General features: G+C 41.1%; 1 protein-coding gene across 1 annotated transcript in view; it reads left to right on the top strand.

Moving 5' to 3' along the window:
* Positions 1 to 25,245, top strand: part of PAX3 (paired box 3) — a 93,622-nt gene that overhangs the window by 47,191 nt on the left and 21,186 nt on the right. Inside the window, exon 5 of the mRNA XM_048214309.2 lies at positions 16,731 to 16,936. Coding sequence (XP_048070266.1) covers positions 16,731 to 16,936 — 206 coding nt within the window. The remainder of the gene's footprint in view (positions 1 to 16,730; positions 16,937 to 25,245) is intronic.

Genomic DNA, 25,245 nt, shown 5'->3' with positions numbered 1-25,245 from the left:
TGCGTGAGCAGAAGTGGGTTTACAATGAAGCGGACTTCAGAGCCTCTGCTGGTAAGGACTCCTTTCAAATTCCTGCAAAGGGCCCCAGCAATGTGTTCCATGGTCACGTGATTTTGTAAAACATGCAAAATTAGCCTAGTTTTGTGTTCTTTTTTTTTTTTTTTTAAAAGGACCCTCCCCCCCCAAAATGTAGAAGCTGTAGGCTCCATGAAACATCGATCTATTTCTAGCTCTATATTTTCAGGCTACTACCTCAAACTTCTTTGGAAGGGGAGAAGAACATCTTTGTTGAGAGATATGTGGGATTCTGGAAGTTGAGAGTTAATCTTCTCTAAGGCCTAAGATTGAAGAAGAAATTGTGAAAAGGAGAGATTTCCTCTGGGAAAGGAACTTGTAGACATTGTCGGTGTCTTCCTGTATTCAAAGAAAATCGAGAAGTTTGGGGACAAAGAGGGGCAAGTGTCTTTAGTTGATCAGAGAAGAACCTCTTATACACGCATGTTTTTATTTTCTAGAGAAAGTGAAAGGCTTCATATGATGCCATTTTAATTTAACATTGGCTAATAAGTTTTGTACAATTGGTGCTGCAGTATCTACTATAACAATAGTGACAATGTGGTGGCGATCATGATGACAAAAATATGTATGTTTTGTGAATGTTACAGTTTACGGAATACTTTCACGTGTTTTCCTCTCATTGGTAACTACTGAAGCCAAGAAAGGGTCTCTTTATCTATGGCCCCTGGATGTCTCTCAGATTAACTGGAATCCTATGAAAGATTGAGATAGGATGGTCTCCATGTTTCTCTCAATTATTCTTTCCTTATTTTGTGATAAAGCCGTGACACCATCAGTCAGTTTCCTTCTTTTGTCAGTTCTTCAGTATCATGGCGTCAAAATAACCAGAAACTTGGACACTTGACGCCATTGCTCTTAGAACGGCCTCTAATTTTTCGCTTGCAAAACGACTCAACTGGCAAGCAAAGAACCAAGATCCCTCAAAACCTGCTCTTAGGCAGGAGGTGTTTGTATTTGTTAGATTTGTCTGTATGAACTTACTCGTTGCTTTTCTGACTTCTGACTGTTTTTGACCCTTCAGATGAAAAAGCACTGTGGGACCCACAACTAAATTTATACTAATTCAAGGAAGTGGTCAGTCTTAGAAATGTGGGGTTGCAAAGGAGTTGACCTCAAATTTTGGTCCATGACAAGTGCTGAATGTATGGAAAACATGAAGCGCTCTTGAAGTGCAGAGAAGGGAGGGGTAGCGGTGAGTCGGAGGTTCAGGGCAAGTTTTGTGGACCTGGGTTTTGAGGCCTCTGTGGACATCATGTCAAGATGGGCAGGAAGGCACTCCAGATGGACGAGTGAGTGAGGGTGGAAAAGTCAAGATATGACCAACCCTTGGTCCATTTTGCTAAGCACATGGGATTCTGGAAAGAAGGTTTATTCCAGTCCAATGTAACTTTAAATTCCATTCAGTGAACCTTTAGCAGATTTTTGCGCACGTGTTCAACTTCACGTTAATTAATAACTTTCTACATTTTAAAGCTGACTTACTCAGAAATACATAAGTCATTATTTCTTATAAATATGATTATTAGTGATCAACATTTGAATATACATGTTACTTGAGTGAAGAAATTTGTGAATGATACCAAGAAATAGATGACAAATCATTTTTATGCATTTTAAGAGGGAAGACTGGTGATTATCTTCCCAGCACTGAATTGGCTGACGCCTCCTTGGCTTGCTAGGACTTTGGTCAAGTCTTTTTAAACATGGTGAGTGTCAGTTTTATTTTTAAGAAAAGGATAATAATGTCTAACTCACGGAGTTGTAATAAAGATATAATGAGGTAAACAATATTGAAAGTCAGGAACAAAAACAGCATCATGTGATGGTTAGATGTATATAGAATGGTTGAGAGGCTAAATGTTTATTTTCTCCCCCAAGCCCAATTTGAGTCCAAAGTGCTTCATCTCATTTCATCATCTTTATTTTCTTAAAAAAATATTTTATTTATTTCAAAGTAAGCTCTACCCCCAACATGGGGCTTGAACTCACAACCCCAAGATCAAGAGTCACTTGCTCTACTGACTGAGCCAGACAGGTGCTCCAGATTCAGTGGTTCTGGTAGGGGGACCCTAGCTACCATAGCTGATTGGAAAACAGAAGTCAATTCAGCCACAGATCTGCAGAAAATTATGAATTAAAAGTGTGATACAGAGGTAAGAACCAGAATTTAGAATTCACAGCTCTTGAGTTTTGAGATTTAACTCTGCCGCTAATAAGCCAGGTGTTCATAGACGTATCATGTCAGCCATTTGAAACTCAGTTTTGTTTTGTTTTTAATCTGTGAAGCATGGTCTGGTGGTGATTTAAAGTGATTTCTTGCTTTTCAAGTTCTATGCCAGGCATCACATTTAACAGAAAACATGATCACTAGCAAGTAGTGGGAAAAAAAGATCTTAAACACTGACGTATTCCTAATTTCCCCCCTTGCCATTTACATTATTATTTACCTGGGATGTTGTCTTGCCGTGCGCTGGCTGGTTTTCTTCTGTTGGTTTTCTTCTCCAGCCACTGTCTGTCTCTCTGCACAGTCTTACGCTCAGATATTCACACACTCTTTCTGCTCTGGCTTCTATCAAGGAGAAGGAAGCATTTTAGGGGCCCCCTCTTAGTTACAGCCTTAGGTTAGAAAGGTAGATGAGGATTGAGAGGGATGGTCAGTAAAGACAAGCCCCTCTGATGCTTTAGGTCTTTGACAATCTTTAATTAAGACTGGCTTATTTGTAGTGAGATGTATGGGAACAGCTTCCATTTTGAATGAATTATATGCCAGCATCATGTGAATGCAATGTGAATACATGCCATTGATCATGGTCCTCATTATATAGAGATGGGCAGATGCTCATATTTGCACAATCAAATGTATCTACAGGTCTATGTGAGCAAACTGGAAGGAATAGTGCTGCATAATTTCAGAACTCAAGTTAAATTGTCACACATCAATAATACTAACAACAAAGGTAAATTTATTTGACTATTAGCTGGAGGGAAGAGTTTCATTTATCTTTTTAATGTGTAGTTAATCAAGAAAGAGTTTTTAAAAAACTTACGTCTTGTTACTAATATACAGAGAACAAAAGAATGGAGAGAAACAAAGTAAAGAAGTTTGGTCCATCTATATCTAACTTTCACTCCATCCATCCATCCATCCGACCAATCTATTTATTTAATCTCCTTAATTTAAAATCAGTAGTGATTGTTTTGGATTCTGGGATTATCACTGTTTTTTAAATTTTTAAAAATTTTTAGGCACTGCCCAAATTTTATTCTATAATATACATTTATAATGTGAAAACAAAAATGGACAAAAAATAGGAAATATATGTTGTCCAAGACACTCTTCTTAGGAATAAGCTTACGGTTGGGTAGTGAAGAGTAGGACTTGACTCTGAATGGAATTAAATATTGGTATTGTCCTGACGTATTGATGGGGTGATTCCTAGTTAAAAACACGGGCTGACGTGGGTGGGAAACATGAGTAGGACTATCTTTGGTCTGCATCCAAGAAGGTCTGTAATTTATTCAAAGCTGCCAAGGATCAGGACATGTTTTCAGACCCTCACTCTCCCATTCCTGTCCCTCAGAGCAGGCTTTCCCAACTCAAAAGAACTTGTCATCAGTCTTTTGGGAAAGGAGTGCCTGGGGTCAAACCACTGACTCTGAAATTACTTTTACTGCATTACGACTCGCCTTTGCTACGATGGGAAGTTGACCCTCTTCTCTTCTCTTCTTTCTTCTCTCCTTTCCATTACCCTCTTCTACCTAGCACTTCCTGATTCATTTCCCTTCAGTTCTGAAACATTGTTCCTGAAAAGGCAAGGCAGTTGTCCAGTCATATAGCAGCCGGCTACTGAAGAAATCCTTGGTATTTTTTTTTCTGAGATGGGGTGCCTGACCTGTTCACATCGGCTGTGGACACTAATCAAGATGGTCAGAGAGTGAATGGCTCCAAACTGTATTTCATTTTGCTGTTTAGACACGTATCAATAGACATAAAAGAGGATGAGAATTTGCCTCCAAGCAAACAATATTCAACGTTCTTTCCCATGGAAACCAAAATGAATGTTGGTGTAAAGGAGAGGCCAAGTATACTTCATTTCTTTTAGGCTAGTTGCCTGATTTTTGTTCAGTCAGCCTTCTTGTTTAGGCCCTGAGGTACTCGGGAGCACAGAAATTATTTACATTCAGAGCTGCCTTAATCATTGATCCCACAGCACAGGCACGTGTCCCGGGCCAGGAGGAATAGAGCGCCCTGGCCAACATTTTGGATTTTTAAAGGAATTAGAAATGGAGCAAGAGCTGAATATCCTTTTAAGTGGGCACATACATCTTGGCTGATTATGGGCAGAATCTTCAGAAGAGGAAGCAGATGACGCATTGGACGATGCTCTCATTTCACAGATTTGGGAATTCCGACAAAATTTTAGTGATCACTTTTCTCCTAGTCTTAAAATACGGAGAGGATTTTCCTCATGCGTTTCCTTTGTGCCTGGTGGGCTTGGACAGTATGAAGGTGAAGGTAGGCAGAGGGGGCTACATTTGCTGAGGACGTATTGTGTGTTGGAAACTGTTCTGTGATTTACAAACTATCACCTTTCCTTTAAATCAGCCTTGGAAGCAGGTGTTTTAAACCACATTTTATTAATGAAAAACTGGTTCGGAGGGCTAAGCAGCTCTTCCCAGATCAGAGAGGAAGTGGCTGAGTGGGCATCTGAGGGAGATCGACCTGTCTCCAGAGCGTATGTCCACCAAGACATATGTCTTTGTTTGCCCAAACCTCTGGAATCACCTCTTCTGAGTTCAATTGTGACTATTGCTCACACCCAAAGAGAAGAAAACAAAATTTTCAAAAAGCAGCTTTCCCCATCCAAGGGTGGTGATAAATCATTCATATCACCTACTTAGTCATCTCGACTGGTTTGCCAGCCTCCCACACCTGAGCCTCCTACCTTTGCAAGACGAAGGGGAGAAATCACTGTCTCTTCTTCATTATCCCTTTCCTCCCAGCCTCTGGCGAAGTCCTTCTTGCACAGTGGGTATTCCGTGAATGATTTCTGACGGTGAGCCTTCTCTGTGGCCTCCAGGAAAAGAGTTTCCTCTTTCATTTGTATCCAGTTATTACCTCTCCACCTTCCAACAAGCCGAAATTGACCCAGATAAGATTTGGATTTTCAAAACAAGCTTCCTGGGCTGCCCCGTTTTTTCCCTTATGGAACCCCGTAGAACACAAAAAGCAAAGAAACAATCTTGAAATGCCATATGGGAGGTGTCAGTGAAAGCATTTATGCATTAATTTGACCTCTGTATTAAAGATCACAGGCTCACAGAATCTATGGCTCTGTTATTTGGTAAATAATGTATCTAGGTTTTTCAGCCTGGAGAGGCCATTTAGTCTTCCTGTTGCTGCAGGGCATGGCTGGATTATCTTCTCTATATACCCCGACTTTGCCTCGGAGGAGAGAGCACTGCAGTGGGAGCGAGGTGATTTGAGTTTTACACTCTGAGTTTCAGCTACATCCATGATTCATACTTGCATCCTTGGGGCTGTGGACAGTATCGGCCACATCTGAGGCAGTCCGTAACTGTTCACTGAAGGATCTGTGATTTGGGGCAACTCTCCTTGCCTTCTGGGCTTCAGCTACAAAATGCAGGGACTGGCCTAGGTTTCTGACGATTCTGCAGTTCTGTCAATGCTTTTCCCTGGTATATCCGGTTTCTTAGTCACTTATCTCTTTACGGAGAACTTTATGGAGGTTTCTGGCACAAAAAGTGTCAAATTTACTTTTTTCTTAAATCTGCCTTTCTTCTCTTTTCCCAAACATCTCCTATCATGCTAATCTCTGCCAAATTTAGTTGTCGATAAAACAGTTTAGGTTTCGTATGTCTCTGGTTGTCTTGTCTTAAGAAGGGTGGCAAAAGCATTCTTTTGTTTTCTCTCCCCTGAAAGGCACTTTGGGTAACTTGTTACCTTTTTTCTGTGTCCTGTTTTGGTTTATTTGTTGCCTTGAAAATGACTGGTGCACATACTAGCACAAATAACCAATAGTGGGAAATAAAGAGGAAGGCGGGGTGGGTCTTTCTTGTCGACCGTGTCACGAGTCTAATTGTGTCTTATTTAAAGCTCTGTATATATAGCTGGGGTTTACGTTTTGTAGCCAGAAATCTTTGTTAGTAACTGTGCATAACATAATTTTCACACCCACCAACCACCACCGAGAATACCACTCACCTTTTATGGTCATGTTTTCACAACTGATTTACAGGGTTGGCTGTGACTTCTGAGTCCTGGCAGGGTAGACCAGGAAGAAAAAAAAAAAGTGATGATATTGGCTACAGTTTTTCTTCCAACCCACATCAACTTTACTCCTCAAATGGCGATGTGAATTAGATCTTATATTCGATATATATGCTCTTATATTTGGATAACCTCTCTGCGTTCTCATGGATCAGGTAGGGTACATTACTCCCTACACCTCATTTTTCTTTCTCATCTGTAAGATGGGGATGACACTATGCCTCCAAAGAGGGTTTTGGGAAAAATGAAAGAAAATGGACAGAAAGGATGAAGGAAGCAGGGGTGGGCTATGGTAGGCTGTCAGTCCGAATAGCAGCTTGTCTCCTATCACTATTGAGTTAATCTTGCCCAGAATGTTGAAGGAGCCATCACTAGAAGGGCTTTGAGAGATCTGTGTTCTGTCTCTAGTTAACCAGTTTACACAGGAATGATTTCAGAGGTAAGTTGCTCTGCATGGCACTGGATGAACCACACTTGGACCAAAAAATGTGGTTTCAATTCAGATGCGGTAACAAAAACATAAGCTAAATCTCATAAAGCAAGTCTTTTGCAACGTGGTTTTTCTTTCCCTATTAAAGAGATCCTTTTCTAAAGGAGGACGGTGAATATGTTTGGGGGAAGTGCAGTGGCTAGACACAATTATTTCTTAAGCTGCTTATTTTTTGTTCTGATATCATTGGTGACAGTCATGGTACTCAACCCTGAATGAGAGCATTTCTAATATTCTACGGTTCTGAATAAATAAGGTGTAAATGGAAGAAAGGTATGTAATTACCACGTGGAACATGATCTTGTGGTCCATTTCTCAGGTTTGTTTGTTTGTTTTTTCCATTTGTATCATCTTAGAAATACATATTTCACTGTGAGAGAGTCAAAATTGCCTATTGTTCTATCAGATTGTTCGCAGTGTTCTGATTTTTTGCCCTAACTCCATTCTACTGAATATCTATGAGTTGTCACATTTTTAGCAAGTAGTAACTGTGTCTAGCTGTGCTGACAAAATGTCCCAACCTAACTGTTAATAAGCATTGTCATTTTAAGCATGAAACAGTTTAGCTAATGATTTATCTCTTACAATGCAGCACTCAGGGCAGCTGTATGATTTGTCTCTTTAGCAAGTCAAGTAATTTCTTTAACAAAATGTTAAGCACAGATGGGCCATAAGCTGTCAGTTAACTATTATTGTGTCTGCATCTGCTTGCTTTCAATGCACTGTTTTATGCATTCAGCCAGTTACTTAGCTGCCGCTCTGTGAAAAGCTGAACCTACTCTGATTGGCAAATAAAATGTTCATTTGTCTCTTCTTCCTATTGTTTTGTTTTGGTAACACATGTCAGCAGCTCAATTACCCAGTTCATTAACAGCTCCCAAAGGACATGATGGCCAGCCCATGATAAGAGGGTAATTGTGGCACATATGGTCAATAATGGCCTCTCTCTTGGCAATTGTAAATAAAAGTCACTTGGCTCTTTTCCTTTCACGAGAACTACTGTTTTCCTGTTCCCCTTCAGTGTGCAAATTACCTTTCTTTGCTCCATGCAGTCCAGTCCCGGTGAATCAGAACCTAGCCCCCTGCTTTTAGGGCCATGGAGACAGAAGCTGGATAGAGCTCTGGTTCTTAATTTTAATTATGACTGACTTTTAAGCTCTTGAGGGGGAAACTCTTATCACGGGAGACTATTCTTAGAAAGCTGTTAACTGATTAATTAGTTAACTAATCAGTTTTCCTAATTGAATAGCAACACATTTTCTTGGGGCTTTCCTCTCTTTTCCTCTTTGAAATGCTCTGGTGGCAGTTACCATGGAGTTGGAAAAAAGCCATTAAAAAAATTGCAAATAAAAATCATTTGCAGGGGTGGGGTAGGGAAGTGAGCCTTCATCTTTTCTTGGTGAGAGAGATTCATTTTATAAAAGCAGGTCTTGCCACACACACACACACACACACACACACACGTGTCTTAAAATAAAGGGTTCCAGAAGCTAGTGAGTTCTTCTGGGTGAGCGCCAGGGTCTCTGAACAAGCCCTGATTCCTCCCTCCCCTGAAGCCTTTGCAAGGAGGTGCTCAGTTTGGTTGCTGCTCTGTCAGGGGAAGAGAAGGGGCACAAGCACGTTTTTACTTCAATGTATTTTTACTAACAAGCACCACTAGCCGGGCTGTGATGACGAAAGGGAAAGCAAGCCTTCCTTTCCAGCTTCGTGGTTACAGAGGAGGCCTATTCAGCGAGGACGGGTCCGGTGATGGCTGTTGGGACAGAACTCCATGCGCAGTACGATCTCTCGGTGTAACGTAGACAGAGATCCAGCGGGCACCTCAAATTCAAAGTTATTGGGGCCTTAGGCTCTGGGGTCTTTGGGGCCATGCTGCTCGACGCCCTGGAGGCAGCTTGGCCGGTTCTGCCAGCTTGGCTTGTCAGCCCTTATCTTAAACAAACACCCAACGGTCTAGTTGTGCATTCGCGATGACGGCCGGGCGGGCGCGCAGCACACGCGGGCTTCCGGGACGCCGCCGCCCGCCATATTCATAACCAATCTGTACTCTCCTCCCAGGGCAGCAGGCACTCGGGGAGTTGTTGAGTGTCAGGGTTTATTTGTGCTATTTTGATTAGCACCAACCTGGCAGGAGCTTATTTTCCTTCTAATGACCCCGTGCTGTGAGAAGGCGGCTTCCGAGGGAAGGACTTGGGTCAGAGGGGAGGGGAATAGCGTTTCATTTCTCCAGCCCCCAAAATGGGGACTGCGGGGGAAGGAGCAGGAGTGGGTAGATGGCTGGAGGCTCTTAATGAGATTTCGGGTTCTCAAAAGAACCTTTCTGCGAGAAAGCCCAGAATAGTCTTGCCATAGATGGTCCTACCATTTTTGGGGGGGGGGGGGGAGGGGAGGTCCTTGTTAAAAGATTATTTGGAGAAGTTGTAGAGGCAATGGAAACAACACAAGACCCCCACACCCCCAGATGGACCACTGATGAGGTTATAAACCATTTCTCCTAGTTCCTCAACTCACAAAATAACAGCTCCTCAAATCCTAGCTCTGAGTTAGGAATTCTGGGAAGTTCGCCTTAAGGCTTGTGAGTGCATTAGGTCACACACACTTTGTAGACCTACCTTTAGGTTCTGTCCTAAATCGTCCGTTTGTTCCTTTCAGAGGTGTATCTCTTTCCTTTTCTTGACATCTATACAATTTAAACACACTTAAAAAAAAAATAATGTTGCCGATTACTTCTCAGCTTGTGAATTAATGTGGAAGAGAAGCTTCCAGGTGCTGAAGTCTCTCAACTGGCTTGGATTAACCCCTACTGTGCATCCATTTCAACCTCCCCCCACCCTCCTCCTCTGGAAAAAACACACACACACACACACAAAAACCAACCTCCCCTTTCTCATCCACTCCCGGCTTTCTTTGTGTCTGCTGCTCCCTGCCAGGCAGGTGTCAGAGCCCTGAATGAGGGTAAATGCCCCGTTGATGGATTCCACAGATGGAGCGTGGAAATCGGTAGAATAGGCCTCAGCCACAGGCCATTTCTTGGGATCCAACAAAAGCCTCCAAATAAGTCAACAAAAATCCCAAAGATCACAAAGGGAAAATGTCATTTGTCATTTACTCTGGGTCTGTGAGGGAATATCAGTCTTGCTTCACTCCTCCTGGCTTTCACCCGAGTAAACACGAGAGAGGTCATTCACATCTCTCTCAGTGTAAAAGGGCCACTTCACATCAGAAAACAGTTAGCTGTCCCATCGTCCCCTTCACATTGGATGGTAAAACTCACAAACACAGGAGACATTCTGCAATTAGCCAAGCAGGTGCACCAAACTTCGAGTTGACCTGCCTGCCAGCTACCCTGAAACCTTCAGATCTGGGAGGAAATGATCTCAGGGAGCTCTCAATCATGATTCCTATTTTTATTTTATTATTATTTTTTGAATCAGGGAGACACAGCATTAAGTACAAATGCTGACAGGTCTAGCTTACAAAGATTAGCACAGACAGAAAGACCATCTGATTTGGTCTGGGGCTATCTTTGAGTAAATGACCGATGACTAAGGACGTCAGCCTCGGAGCCCGCAGAGAGAGAGATCTCCCGCCCCCACCTCTTCTGTGTCTGTAAATTGCATTGTATTATATCTGGGACAAACATAGAGTTTAAATGGTTGTCATGTTTTGATTCTTTAATTATTCAAATGAAAGGTCTTGCTGAGAAGAAAGACAGTGTGCCAAATTCATGCTTGTGAATTATTTTGTTTCTCCATTTTTTGCCTGTCTCCCATCTCTGAATTATATTGGTCTGGAAACCAATAATTATAGAATTCCACATGACTAAATCCCTATAAAATTGAGGTAAGATCTCATGTATAATAGCGTTAACTAGGATGAAATATTTCTTCAGGCTACAGAAGAGGTCGCAAGGGGTTAACGGACAAAGACATACTCTCTAATTCTGTAATTCCTTCTTTAATTAAACTTCATGGTTGGTCCGCTGGTGGTAATACTTCTGCCTTCTCCTTGTTTGATTTGTTTCCAAAGGAAGATTTGTAATCCTGTGGTATGATTGTTGCCTATGCTTGGTCTTTTTATTTTATTTTATTTTTTTATTTTTATTTTTTAAACTGATGCTGTCCACTTCCCCAAGGTTAATCTTGGGAGTTAATGTGAAATCATTGGGATGACTAAAAATTGTCTCCTAAGACCTAAAATTAGCTTGAGATAGAAAAAGAAGAAATGAACTTCCTTACAAAGCACAGAGCTGAAACACTGAGGTACCTGGGGAGAGACAATATTTTCCTGTGATCACTCTGGGGTGTCAGCTGAATAACTTGTGAATATCCCAACAGATTTCAAGTTATTTGTTCCCGTGCTTTTGTTTGAAAACAGTTTGAGGTTACTTTACAGCACTTGAGATCTTTTCACTAACATGTTTTTAATAGCAAAAAAAGAAGGATTTAGTAAAGATAAAAAATGAGTGATCGGTTCAACTACTTGTGATCAGTAGAATGTTCTGGAAATGGACCCAGGATCTTAGGACCAGGAGTCAGTGATGATTTTTAAGGGAGACTGCAAATGGTCACACTGACTATTTTGTTTTCTTAAATACATTCATTTAATAACTTGGCAAATTGATTCATTTCTTAGAGCTTTATCCTTATTTAACAGCCACACTTGAATATGCAAAGAATTCAATCAATGTTCGTTGAATTGAATTAAATTCAATTAGAAAATTGTTTTGACTTGGTGTATATTAATCAAACTGTTGTGTTTTCATCAATTTCATTTGATTCTAGGACGTTTTTGAAAATCTGGGACAAATGAGAGTAATAGGTGGCAATCAGCTAAATGATTTGCATTGGAATTCCTGTTTGGATTTGTTTCTGGTACTCTTCAAAAGAACTCTGTATTATGTGTGTATGTGAGAGAGAGAGAGAAAGAAAGAAACTCAGCACCTATTTAGAACATACCAGGCTGGAAGAGAGAAAGCACGTCTCCTGAAGCCCTGTAGACCTGGGTCAAATCCTAGCTTCTCTAGCCATGTGATTTGAATGGTGTCTCTGAGTCTCAGTTTCCTTTTTCTATACAATGGCATATTTATTTCACAGGGTTTTTGTGTAGTTACATTGGAAAGAGAATGAAATCCTCGTTTTCTTGGTAAGGTTTGCTCCAGGTTCATTTGAGACATTGAGTCACACAAAGGTATAAGTCAGAGAATGGATGGTGAGGGGGTTTTGAAAATAGAGTCAAAACTTTCAAAATCTGTTAAGAATATGGATTGGGATAAAATCTGAGAATCATGCAATTTAAAGCAATACAATCTCCACTTAAAAAGCCATGTATTCCTATGGAAAAAAAAGCGCCATGTATTATATGTTAATATGGATTAAAAAATTTTTTTTAAATTTAAATTCAATTAATTAACATACAGTGTATGTTAATATGGATTTCTTATGAGCGCTATTTTGGAATTTCAGGTGGGGAACACTATCTCTAATTAATGAATAATAAAGCAAACTTTGTGAAGGCATTATAGAATATGATTGAGCAACTTAAATGTAACTGAAAATCTCCCCTTAAATTAGGGCTGGACAGCAGAAATAATCCAAAGAGATGATTTTACTGGAGACATTATATTTAATCTTGTTCCTATATCCTCACAGAATCTACAAACTCATTTAGATAACTGTCTTACTGGTGGTGCTTGCAATGTCCAAGTCAGAGCATTAGATATTCTGTGCAGAGACAAATATAATTTCTTTCTGTGGAGCTGTCTGAAAAAAAAAAAAAAGCCTTGTTTTTACTTTGGGGTAATATTTAGCAAGATGAGGTACTTTGTATCTAGGATCTAAGTTGAATATGTAAAACAGATGGACTTCAACAAAATGATTTTTTTTTTTTTTGTGCTGTTACAATGGAATGTAAGTATCAGATTTATTTTTGGTAAAAACGGAATGATTCAAGTTCATGGCATTATCGTGTTCTCTGTAAATCTTATTTCTATTGAGTGACATAAAAAACAGTAGTATTTCCATCTTTAAAAATAGCTAGTATTTCCTAGCTGGTAGATTAATCTTGGGTTGCTGACTTAACATATTTTAAAGCCCACATCCTTTTGGGGTGTACAGATGGAGGAAAGTTAGAATTAACTTGTACAACTGCGGCTTCTTATTGCCAAGAAGGATCAGTTGGTTCAGATAACTTTCCAGCAGAAAACTCAGGCAAGTCATTTCCTCAGTGTCTTTTGAAAGGATGCTTTATGGAGGTTTTCCTAGTTAGATACAACTGTTGGATTGCTTTTGAATAAACAGTCTAGAAATACAAGTAGTGATTTGTTAGCTTGTTGACGAAAATTTTATTTTGAGTGGTAAAGGCTGTCCTATTGAACTCCCAGACATTCCGGGTCTTTTTAATCATTGGCTGTCGGTGATTCTTCATCTTTTTTTTTTAAATCACAATCTTCTGAAAAAATTAGTAATTATCTCCCAGAAAAATTCAGGTATGTAAATTCTTGCAAAATCTTCCAAATTATTTTTGAGGATTTATACACTCCCAAATCTCATTTCAGTAGATGTTGGGAGACTCAGAAGGGCAGAATTTCCATTTAAAGATGCAAAATAGGGGCAGAGAAGTCAGCGTTGGTTCAAAACTTAAGTTCTACCAGGCGTTTCCATTCTGTCAAGATGTGTTTATTGAACACCTACTATGTTCCAAGGCATCCAGCAGTGAACAAGTCAGAGAAAGGCCTTGAGCCCACGAAGCTTATATTCTGGGGGATGTTGATTTTTAAGATGAAACATGGTGGTCTTGACCCTCAGAATTAACTCTCGCTGGTACATGTACATTTCAGGAGCCCCTTTTCTTCAGAAACTAGAGATGATTTTGATTAATTGACCTGACAGTGCATGGCTCATCATATTTACTTGGGAGGATTTAATAACCTTAGAGACTCCCAGAGGAAACATGAAAATTTCCACATACTATTATCCTAATGGGATCATAGTAAGAGAAAGTGCAAAGATTTAAGGTTCTCACAGGCAGAGGAAGGTTTTGGTCACTCCTTAAATGCTGTTGGTTTTTTCACCTGAATTCACAGAAGACGGAAAAGTCAGGGCAACAGAAACTGGAAGTGGGGAAGGGAAACATTTTATGGCGATTTATTGTCTTAGGGGGAATGAATAATCTGTTTCTTGGGAAGTATACTGTTTATAATTTAAAAATATGTATGTGAAACCATTGTTTTGATAAGTTACAGCAGGAAATATTTTATGTACTTGGGAATTTTGGGAGAGAAAATAATAATCTGGAATATTCTATAGAGGTGGTTCTCAAAGGGTCATTTAGGACCAGCAAAGCTGGCATCCACCAACCCCCAAAACAGAATCTGTGGGGTTGGGGGGGCAGCAGTCTGTGTTTTAATAAGCTTTTCAGGTGGTTCTGATACTCCAAAAGTTCAAGATCCTCTGCTCTACAATGATGCACAAATTATTGCCTTTTTTTTTTTTTTTTTAAAGATTTTATTTATTTATTTAACAGAGATAGAGACAGCCAGCGAGAGAGGGAACACAGCAGGGGGAGTGGGAGAGGAAGAAGCAGGCTCCGAGTGGAGGAGCCTGACGTGGGGCTTGATCCCGAAACGCCAGGATCACGCCCTGAGCCGAAGGCAGATGCTTAACCGCTGTGCCACCCAGGCGCCCCAAATTATTGCTTTTTTTTTTTTTTTAAAGATTTTATTTATTTATTCGACAGAGATAGAGACAGCCAGCGATAGAGGGAACACAAGCACGGGGAGTGGGAGAGGAAGAAGCAGGCTCATAGCGGAAGAGCCTGATGTGGGGCTCGATCCCGGATCGCCGGGATCACGCCCTGAGCCGAAGGCAGACGCTTAACCGCTGTGCCACCCAGGCGCCCCCCAAATTATTGCTTTTTTAATTTGACTCACATTTATCAAACATATACACGTGTAAGTTGTATTGGGAGCTCTTGAAGTTTATAAAGCAATGCACTTTCCTTAGCGTGTTAATTCTCCTTTAAAATATTCCCACACTTAAAGCAAGTCTAGTTTTGTTTCTTTAAGTATCCTAAAATAAGATTTATATCAAATTAGACCATTTTATATCAAATTAGACAACATCATTGAAACACCAAGCGTAATGGCTAACCTACAGTAGACGTACTATATATTATAGTTCCCTTTTGCTTTTATCCATAAGCACTTGTTTTTCTTTAATTTGTTGTATAGATTATTAATCCACTCTCTCAATTTTCTAGCTTGAATGTGACTAAATGGTAAAAGTATTAAATACTAAAAAAATGTAAAATTCTATTTATGGATTATTTTGGATGTATACCCCTTTCGGCAGCTTATAATATACTGAGGTAGAATGAAATTTTAGAGTTCTGTAGGGCAGCATTGAGTTTGAGTTTAAGATAAAAGAGAATGCATGGTGTGGAAAACACTGCATTTTGACATTGCTTCTGGCACCACCTGGATCCCCCCAGGTCCTACAGCCTGAGAGTGCAAAGGAGTTACCTTGACAATGACCTTAATAATCTATAATTTTCTGAATTTCCTTCCCCACTTGCTAACAGCACATTTCAGCCCCTTCCCCAGAGGATCCCCCAGTCATTTGAGGGAGTTTTCAGAGTGTATTTGGACATGCTCAGGAGCATGGCTGCTCGGGCTCCTGAGTTCTGCTCAGAGTAAGTGTCTGAGAGCCCTCTGATGGCCCTCTGCTACTGGTCTGATATCCTCTGGGAGAGGGCTCTGGGAGAGGGCTGCTTTCCTGCCCGGAGCCCTGTGACTGCTGTGGCCTCAAACCCAGAACCCTCTACAGGCTGACAGGTGCTCAGTTACTGCAAGAACTCACGGGCGCCATATTGTATCTTCAGTGCAAATTCTTATCTAATTTCCCAGTTCCTTCTTCTGTTTCGTAGATGCTCACCCGCAAAATATGGAAGATCTCCTTCCCTGATGCCTGCTAACACAGGCAAATTCAAACTGTGCTGGGGAGAGGTCTGCAGAGGACTGGTTTCAGGAATACGTGACCTATGCAGTCACCCCCCCTTCCCCCATGCTTACAAGGGCCCTGGGTTTGGTTTTTATGCTCTGTTGTGGCCATCTCACAATTTGTAATAATTTTTGAACATAAGAACTTGCATTTTTGTTTTGCACTGTGTTCCTCAAATTAGGCAGCAGTCCTGGGCAGCTGCTCACCATTTAGCAGAGACCCAGACTCTGAACTTCGTTTTAGGGACAGTTTGCTAGACTGTGCCTGTGCTTTTTCTCGACTCTGTTCTTGAGGTTCACATTAACAATATCGAAACTCTCCTTAAACGTTTCTCGGTATCTGGTAATAAGATACTAAATTTAAATATAATTTCTCGTACAGGAGTAGAGTCTATACATTTGTAGGAATCCTGTAACGCTTTACTATTATTGACTTTTAAGACACTAAGTCAGTTTTGGAATTTAAAAAAAAATCACATTTGTTAACAGATTTCCTCCTGTAAAAGGCGGGCAAAGTGTATTTGGAACCACGTTAAATTTGATTCATTCATCAAACAAAAATGGAGGACCCATTAAGCGCTAAGCATGAGGGCCATAAAAATGGAATCATGCCTGTCCTTGTTTTCTAAGATCTCATAACGGACCTAGGGTGACAGAGTGACAGATGCAGGCAACAACGATTTCTGCCTGGGGGGCTTGGAGACAAAGTAGGGGAAGAGATTAACTATCCTTTAATAATGCGATACTGCACAGAGGGGCTTGGTGTCCAAGCGAAGACGTTGGGAATGTACTTTAGGCTTTGAGTCATTAAGTCTTGGTCAAACTCGTGTTCTGACTCCCGTTTTATCACGTTTTCTCTCCCGTGCATTTAGCCTCAGCACCGCAATCAGATGAAGGCTCCGACATCGACTCCGAACCAGACTTGCCGTTAAAGAGGAAACAGCGCAGGAGCCGAACCACTTTCACGGCAGAACAGCTTGAAGAGCTGGAGCGAGCTTTTGAGAGAACCCACTACCCTGATATTTATACCAGGGAGGAGCTGGCGCAGAGGGCGAAGCTCACCGAGGCCCGGGTCCAGGTACTGACTCGAAATATCCACGTCCTGATTAAATCCGGGCAGGGAAACAGTGTCTTCTCATCTAAAGCAGATTTGATGTTCTTTTTAAAGATTTTATTTATTTATTTGAGAGAGAGCGAGAGCGCAGAGGGAGAGGGAGAAGCAGACTCTCTGCTGAGCAAGGAGCCCGATGTGGGACTCGATCCCAGGACCCTGAGGTCATGACCTGAGCCGAAGGCAGACGCTTAACCCACCGAGCCACCCAGGTGCCCCTAAAGCAGATTTTAAACCCAGAGAAGAAATATGTTAGGAATGGCACTGCACTGTGAATTGTAGCCTTGAGTAGTACAAAGTTCCCACCACGTTCTCTCTAGTGCCTTTTCTTTGTCTTCTGCCTTGTCCTGATGGCACGATCGTGACCTCTTTTTTATTTTTATTTGTATTTGCCCTATCACCCCCACCGAATCTAGTTTGTTTTAGGTACGTCTATCGTATCCAGCAGTATTTTACTTTGCTAACCAGTCAGACAATTTTTTTTTCTCACTGAAGAAGTTGGTAAGTCTAATCAAATTTGTCGACGTGATCAATATGTTTGGCTCCTTCTCTGTCATGTGTTGGATACAAGTATTTTATGCGGATAGATTTTAAAATGATCTATTTGTTCTCTTTGCATTTTTAGGGTTGTTGTTGTTATTGTTATTTACAAAAATATGCATTCTTATTTTAGTCTTTGGTTGTCATTAATAGGAGAATACGATTATTTCAGATATAACACCCAGAAGCGTGTCAGTTCCTGTTCAGGAATCCTTGTTACGGGGGCGCCTGGGTGGCTCAGTCGTTAAGCATCTACCTTTGGCCCAGGGTGTTCTGGGATCGAGCCCCGCATCCGGCTCCTCCGCTGGGAGCCTGCTTCTTCCTCTCCCACTCCCCCTGCTTGTGTTCCCTCTCTCACTGGCTGTCTCTCTCTCTCTGTCAAATAAATAAATTAAATCTTAAAAAAAAAAAAAGGTATCCTTTTTACACACGGGCCACTGTATGGACTTCAAGGGGGGTACATAGATAACAGCAAACAAATTGTGAGTGGCCCCCTTGTGCCAGAAATATGGTTAATGAAATAAACACGAATAATTAAAAAAACCCAGATGTGATAAGTACCAGAAGAGAGAAACAAAGTGCAGTGGGAGTTGAGAAGAGGAAAGAATGAGATATTGCTGGATAACAAGAGAGGCTCACAAATAGGGCAGATTTAAGATGAACTTTTAGAGCTAAATAGAAATTCTCTGGACAGGGAGGGCGGGGAGAGTACATTAGTAAGAGGGAATAATGTGAGCAAAAGCACGGAGAGTTGGACGCACCTGAGTTACATACCTGGTGATCTTTCATTTTTGTTCATGTCAAAGGAATAGTTCAGTTTGGTTGGAGGGTAGGGAGAGGTAGGGTGGCGCGGAGGAATATGGTTGGAAATCTAGGCTGAGGACATCCTGTGGAGGGCTTGGGTTTCAGGCAAGGGCTCTCACAATTGTGATGGGCAGTGGAGGCTGTGCTCATGAACGGGTCAGGAGCCATCGGAACGGAAAGGAAAGGACAGTGGCAAAAGGTATTCAGAGGTGGAATGTAGGCAACGGATTGCGTAAGCAGGAGTTGGGTGGAAGGGTGAGTGAAGAGAAGAGTCACAGATACGTGGAGGCTTATAGTGCAGATATTTTACAGCTTTTTATTGACTTGGTCTACTTGTTACATTGGGGTACAGTGTTCCTCTCCAGAATTGACCACCACTAACCAGAAATTATGATGGTTTACATAAATAAATATTGTATGGTATAATACTATATGTAGTGTATGTATCATGATATCATATAGAACAATGTTATAAATATCGTATATATCAAATCTGATTGCTTTTATTACAGTTCTGTGATTACCTGCTTTAAATCTGAAGTCAGATCCATTCCCACCTCCATTCTTCCAGCAAACCTTTCTAGAGTGCCCATTGCATTCCAGGATTTGATCCCTATATTCCCTGTCTGGCCAAGCCCACATCCCGAGTCTGTCCTTTAGACAGATAGGAGACCAGTTCTGCACTCAGTCAAAAAATAAACACTGATTTTAAAGAAGTAAAACAGAGAGTGATGGAAAACTGAAAGTGTTCCGTGTTGTTTTCTGTCCTTCTTGCCTTTGCCAAAAACGAGGATGGGAGACAGACTGACTCTCAAACCCATGCAGCTTGTGCAGTGCCCAGCGTTCACATCTGGTTCAGTGAATGTCAAAGGAGAATAAGAAAGGCCCATTAACTTGCAGAGGACATGGGATCAAACCAATAAAGAGTGGTTCATATTTTTCTATACAGTGACCTCCTCTCCGAAGCAGGGCCCTCATTAACCTAACAGCTGTCCTAATGTGGCTTTAACCCGGTGACTCTTGACATTCCTTATGGCTTCGTTAGTTCCCTTGAGACACATCACGTCTTGCACCACAGCTATGATCTACGGCCTAGCAAATTCCCTACAACACCCAGCATATGGATCTTTTACTTAACACAGCAGGAAAAAGAAGGGAGTAGTTAATCACTGATTAAAATGCCAGAACAAAATCCTTTAGTTTTTAGAAGGATCTGGGAAAGCAGTAGCGACGTCAGCTCCGTCAGCTCCGTTTGAGTGATAGCCAGAAAGTGTGAGTTAGTTTAATTTGGGGCACCTGGGAAAACCAAACACCCAATGAAAAAAAACCCCTCAAACAAGTCTACATTCTTTTTTTTTTTTTTTTTTCCTCCTGAGTAAAATATTTCTGAAGTCTTCTGGCTAGAGATGACACTAAAAGCTATAATAACTTAGGCCTTTGTCAGTATTTCATAAAAATTTGTTTAGCCCGTAGCTCTGTTGTGTTTATCACAGCCCAATCTGAGGACACACTCTGAGAATTACTGTACACCAAAGACTCATTTGCCTAATTCACCTCCTGGGTGTTATTATGCAAATAACGGCAAGCATTAAAGTTTCGTGGGGGAAGAATGCAAATATTTATGATGTGCAAGAATTCTAGTAAATATTCCATCTAAGAACCCCACAAAGCAGGGAGGTAGCGCTCTTTGCCACCAAGATGATGGAAGACAGCAGAGGAAGCTGCTGGAGGAGACAGCATTTAAGTAGGAGTCAGAAGATGTGGGTTTAGGTCTCAGCTTGCCAAATGTGTTCTGCTGAGCAAGTTACTTAACCCTGTTGTAATCCTGCTGGCTTCAGATTGTTTTTTCTTTTAATTTTAAAATATGGAGTAGGTTCGATCAGAGGGTCTCAGTCTGGGTCCACAGATGATCAGGAGAATCATGGATGGACTTCAAGAAATCGGGGAGACTTGAGATTTGTACACACAATTTTGTGCCTTTGCCTCTGCCTCTGTGTGTGTGTGTGTGTGTGTGTGTGTGTGTGTGTGTGTGTGTACACACGCATTAACTGGGGTGGCGGGGGGGTCCCTGGCTTTGTCATATTCTCAAATACCACTGCCCCCTCTCCTTTCCTATCCCCCAATTAAAAATAACTAGGTGCATGACTTCTCATCAGTAATTGGAGATTCTCACAGAAGCCCAATAGGGATGGACGGATGGATGGATGGATGGATGGATGGATGGATTGATTTTAATTTGAGTACAGTTAACATGCAATGATATATTAGTTTCAGGTATACAGTAGAGTCATTCAAAAATTCTATATATTATTCAGTGTTCATCATGATAAAGGTATTCTTAATCCCTATCACCTATTTCACCCATCCCTGCACCCACCTGCCCTTTGGTAACCATCAGTTTGTTCTCTATAGGTAAGAGTCTATTTTTTTTTTTTTTGGTTTCTCTTTTTTTCTTTGTTTTATTTCTCAAATTCCACATATGAGTGAAATCATGTGGCATGTGTCTTTCTCTGACTGACTCATTTCACTTAGCATTACATTCTCTGGATCCCTCCATGTTGTTGCAAATGGCAAAGATTCCATTTTTCTTTTATGCCCTAGTAATATTCCATTGTATATGTATGCGCCATCTTCTTTATCCATCTATGGATGGACGCTTAGGCTGCTTCCATAATTTTGCTATGGTAAATAGTTTTGCAATAAACTTAAGAGTGCACCCATCTTTTCGAATTAGTGTTTTCATATTCTTTGGATAAATATCCAGTGGTGGAATTACTAGGTCATATGGTAGTTCTATTTTTAATTTTTTGAGGAATCTCTATACTGTTTATCACTATAGTGATCGTACCAGTTTGCATTCCCCCCAACAGTGCACGTGGGCTCCTTTTTCTCGACATCCTCACCAACACTTGATTCTTGTGTGTTTGATCCAATGGGGTTTTAAAGCCATCCAGCATGTCTGTATAGTTCAGAAGTTAGGATAGGTATGGAATATTTGGCCCTGAATTCCACAGTGATGGAAAAATATGATCATCCTGAAATTCTCTGCGGGAGTTTGCTGTTGGGATGACTGGAGATGCAGTTGAGTGTGCCTCTGTGTGTGTCCACGATCCTCTGACGTTCCTGGGAGTGTGGTGCTGCTTCTCCTCAGCCTTACGCATTCCTTCCCCAACCTGCTCTTCGTACAGTGGTCAGAGCTGGAAGCTGCAATGATAGAAGGGCTGGGAGAGTGTGATGTGGAAAGAAAGGGGGTGTAGAGTATATAAGAAGCTCCAGGGATGAGCAGCTGGTCCTGAATTTACTCACTTGGAAAGTACTATATTGGGCATTGGGTATCATCACATTAGATATCATTGAATCTAGAGTTTAATCTAGCATTTTATTTTATTTTTTAAAAAGATTTCTTTATTTATTTTAGAGAGAGAGAGAGAGAGCACATGTATGAGCGAGCATGAGCAGGGGGAGGGGCAGAGGGAGAGAGGAAGCAGACTCCCCAATCTGAGCGAGGAGCCTGATGCAGGGCTCAGTCCTACAACCCTGAGATCATGACCCAAGCTGAAATCAAGAGCTGGACGCTCACTGACTGAGCCACCCACGTGCCCCTAACCAAACATTTTAAATCTTGTTGTGAATTCTCTTTCTGAGCATTAAGTATTATGTTCTCTTCCCATTTTTCAAATTGCATTTGAAACAACCCATCTTAAATAATGTAGGTTAGATTGCCTTTGGGGACCACACCAAAAACGTGAACCAGTAATTTTTTTAAAAATAGGTTTTATTTATTTCCTTGACAGAGAGAGAGAGAGAATAAGCAGGTGGAGCAGCAGGCAGAGGCAGAGGGAGAAGCAGGCTCTCTGCTGAGCAGGGAGCCCAATGCGGGGCCCAATCCCAGGACCCTGGGATCATGACCTGAGCCGAAGGCAGACGCTTAACCGACTGAGCCACCCAGGCACCCTGAGAACCAATAATTTCTTGATGGGCAAAATTAGGCTTACACCATGAGACAGCACTAATCCATGAAACTTGGAAGCAAATTTGACCTAAGTCTCCATTCAAGCCAAACTGGCTTTCAATTATTTGAGGTGTTTTTTGGGCACTTTCCTGTTTGCTCATGGGCACAAAAAGCTTGGGCTGTAGACCACAGAGCTAGGAAAACAAAGCAAGGCTTTAATTCTTGGGTGGCTAAGACAGAGATGGCAACATGACATTCATACTTAAGAGCTAACATTTATCGAACACGTAACATCTCTTAGGTATTCTTCCAAGGGCTTTGATTGTATCGTCTCATTTAATTGTCACAACAATCTTGTGAAGTAGTGTTTTTATTCCTCCCATTTAGTAGATGAGAAAGCAGAGGCCCACAGATGGTAAACAAATTGTTCAAGGTCACAGAGTTAGCAAGGTGGGGGGCCTGGGAGTCAACTTTTGCCTGGTTTGCATTTCAACTGTGTGAATAAAAAGTATTGCTATATCGTTTAAAGTACAAAGTTTTTGGGATGCCAGGGTGGCTCAGTCGGTCAAGTGTCCGATTCTTGGTTTCTGCTCAGGTCGTGATCTCAGGGCTGTTGAGGTTGAGCCCCGTGTCGGATTCCATGCTCTGCGGAGAGTCCGCTTGAGATTCTCTCTCCCTCTTCCTCTGCCCCTCCCCCCATTCATGCATTTCTCTCTCTCTCTCTCAAATAAATAAATAGATAAATCTTTAAAAAGAAATAAAGTATAAAGTTTCCCCCAACTTACATTGTTGAGAGTCTGAACAAATTTCTTACTTACTTGACCCACGAAGAGAAAAATTTATGAAAACCTTATTCTTCTTTTGTGGGTCCTTATCTTTTTCCCCTAGTTATCATGATGTTATGAGGATCTTTCCATTGAAATTTTGCTTTGAAAATTCATTGGATATTATATTACTTTAGAAATGGGTCTGAAGATCGTGTCTGAGAAGCATGAATGTAGGTTTGTGGAAGGGCTCTGTAGAGAGACAGACAAGTAGGGAAAGATACAGGGGCAAATGAAAATGAACCAGGTTGCAGTTCATCAAATGAAGTAAAAACTTGCTTTGTGGGAGGGTTTTGATGTCGTGTGACGTTATATAGGCAATTATCAGCATTTAACTGTAGCTAAGAGTGTTATTGAGTGTCGTCCGCCTCCTGCCCTACTTCCTTACCATGCCAGCTGTGGTGTGGAAGGCCAGGTCACGTGTGGGGAGAGTGAGATGACATTGAATTATAGGTCATAGAATTACATTTAACAGGTGAGAGCCAACTTTGTAAAACTTGTTCTTTCTGCCCTACTGGCTAAGACATTGGCAGAACACTCATACTCTCCTTTAGAACGTCAAAGGCCAGTTCGTTTCTGTGGCCATTGCTACTCTTTTCAAAACAAAGAGAAGTTTCTGGTAATTGTAACTGAGTCATCAATGCCTTCCACCCATTTTAGATGAACTTATTCAGTGTCATACACTCAGGCAGTTTATTTAGTGGATTATTCATTGATTGTTAGGAATTAGTGAAACAATATTGAAAGAGTTTTCTAAGACCTCTGAGTACTAAAGGGAACGCCTTTCAGTTAAAGATGGGGTCATAGCAGGATCCCAGGATCACTGTGCTTGGTCAGTTTGGATCTTTAAAATGAAGGTTATTTCAAGGGCACCTTTTTCCTTTTAAAAATAGCAGATATGTCTTTTATGAGTTTCAAATTATAAAGAAGACAAGGACCACTTTCTGATTTGCAAATTCAGTGTATGTGTGTGTGTATGTATGTATGTATGTATCTTTAATGCTACTTTTGGCTGACACAGCTGGTTTTAGGAGATGCAGAAGGCTGACAATGGCAAGATGATAAGAAGTCTGGTTAAATGGCCAACAACAGGAAGGAGAGTCCTCAGTCCTTAGTAGTCCCTGGTTCTCTCAGGAATAAACAGCCCTCTGGATTTATTTAGCCTAAATTTAAACATCATTTGAATTCCTTACACTGGCAGACTCTTGGACCTCCTGTTGAAGGTTTGTTTTTTAGTAAAGATTTGCTTCCCAACTGTTTCTCTTCAACTTTTATTGTAGGCGTAATAGATATTGTATTGTAAATATGAGAACTTTCTAATACAACTGCTGGTGGGTTTACTCAGTGTCTTCAGTATCTGATCGTTTTGGAAAAATGAAAACCCCCCCAAACCTTTACATCCCTCGTCTTTTGGATATTTGAAGCTATCTGTAGAAAGTTTTGATGTTTCTTCTGATTTATTACTTGAGCAAATACATGTTTGATGTAAAAAAAAATGGGTTATGGAGGAGTTAGAATGATCTTGGATCAACAGTGGTTGAGATCGACAGAGTGATCAGGCATGGCCACCCACTGGATACATCACACCTGGTTTACTTATCTAAAGGTTACAGGAGGAAGTTGGCACAGAGAGATTGGCAGTGTTTTCTTTTAACAGCGGAAGTGCAAGCTCTGGGTTCTTCCTAAAGGATCTCACCAGTAGAATCGAGGCTAGTTCACTCCGAATGAGTGAAATCACATAGGAACTTTGGGAAACTCAGCGCTCTTCCTAGCCTAAAGCGGGAGATGCCCTGCACATAGGTTGGTTGAGATCGGTGTCGGAGACTGCTTCACCTGAGCCAGGTGTGACTTATTAATCTCAAGATTTTTAATGTAAAATATGACCATGGTGTGTGGTGTAGCACAGCATACTCAGGCACGAAAATGGCCCCAATTTCTTACCCTCTGCCCCCTTAGCCTGAAACAGCTCGTTCCCAGCGCTTGGGCGCATCGTGGTAACAGATGCTCAGATTTGCAGTGAGCAGACACTGTTGTTGCCGACCTGAAATGGAGTGCTTGCTTGCTTATGGTTCTATTATCCCAGGTGGCAATTTATTAAGTTAAGTAAGACTCTAATTCAATTATATATCAACATGGGAAAATATTGACTTACCTTC

This window comes from Ursus arctos, unplaced genomic scaffold (assembly GCF_023065955.2).
Source record: "Ursus arctos isolate Adak ecotype North America unplaced genomic scaffold, UrsArc2.0 scaffold_1, whole genome shotgun sequence".
NCBI lineage: Eukaryota > Metazoa > Chordata > Mammalia > Carnivora > Ursidae > Ursus > Ursus arctos.
The sequence above is the reverse complement of the archived record's forward strand: the minus strand, read 5'-3'. Positions and strand labels throughout refer to the sequence as shown.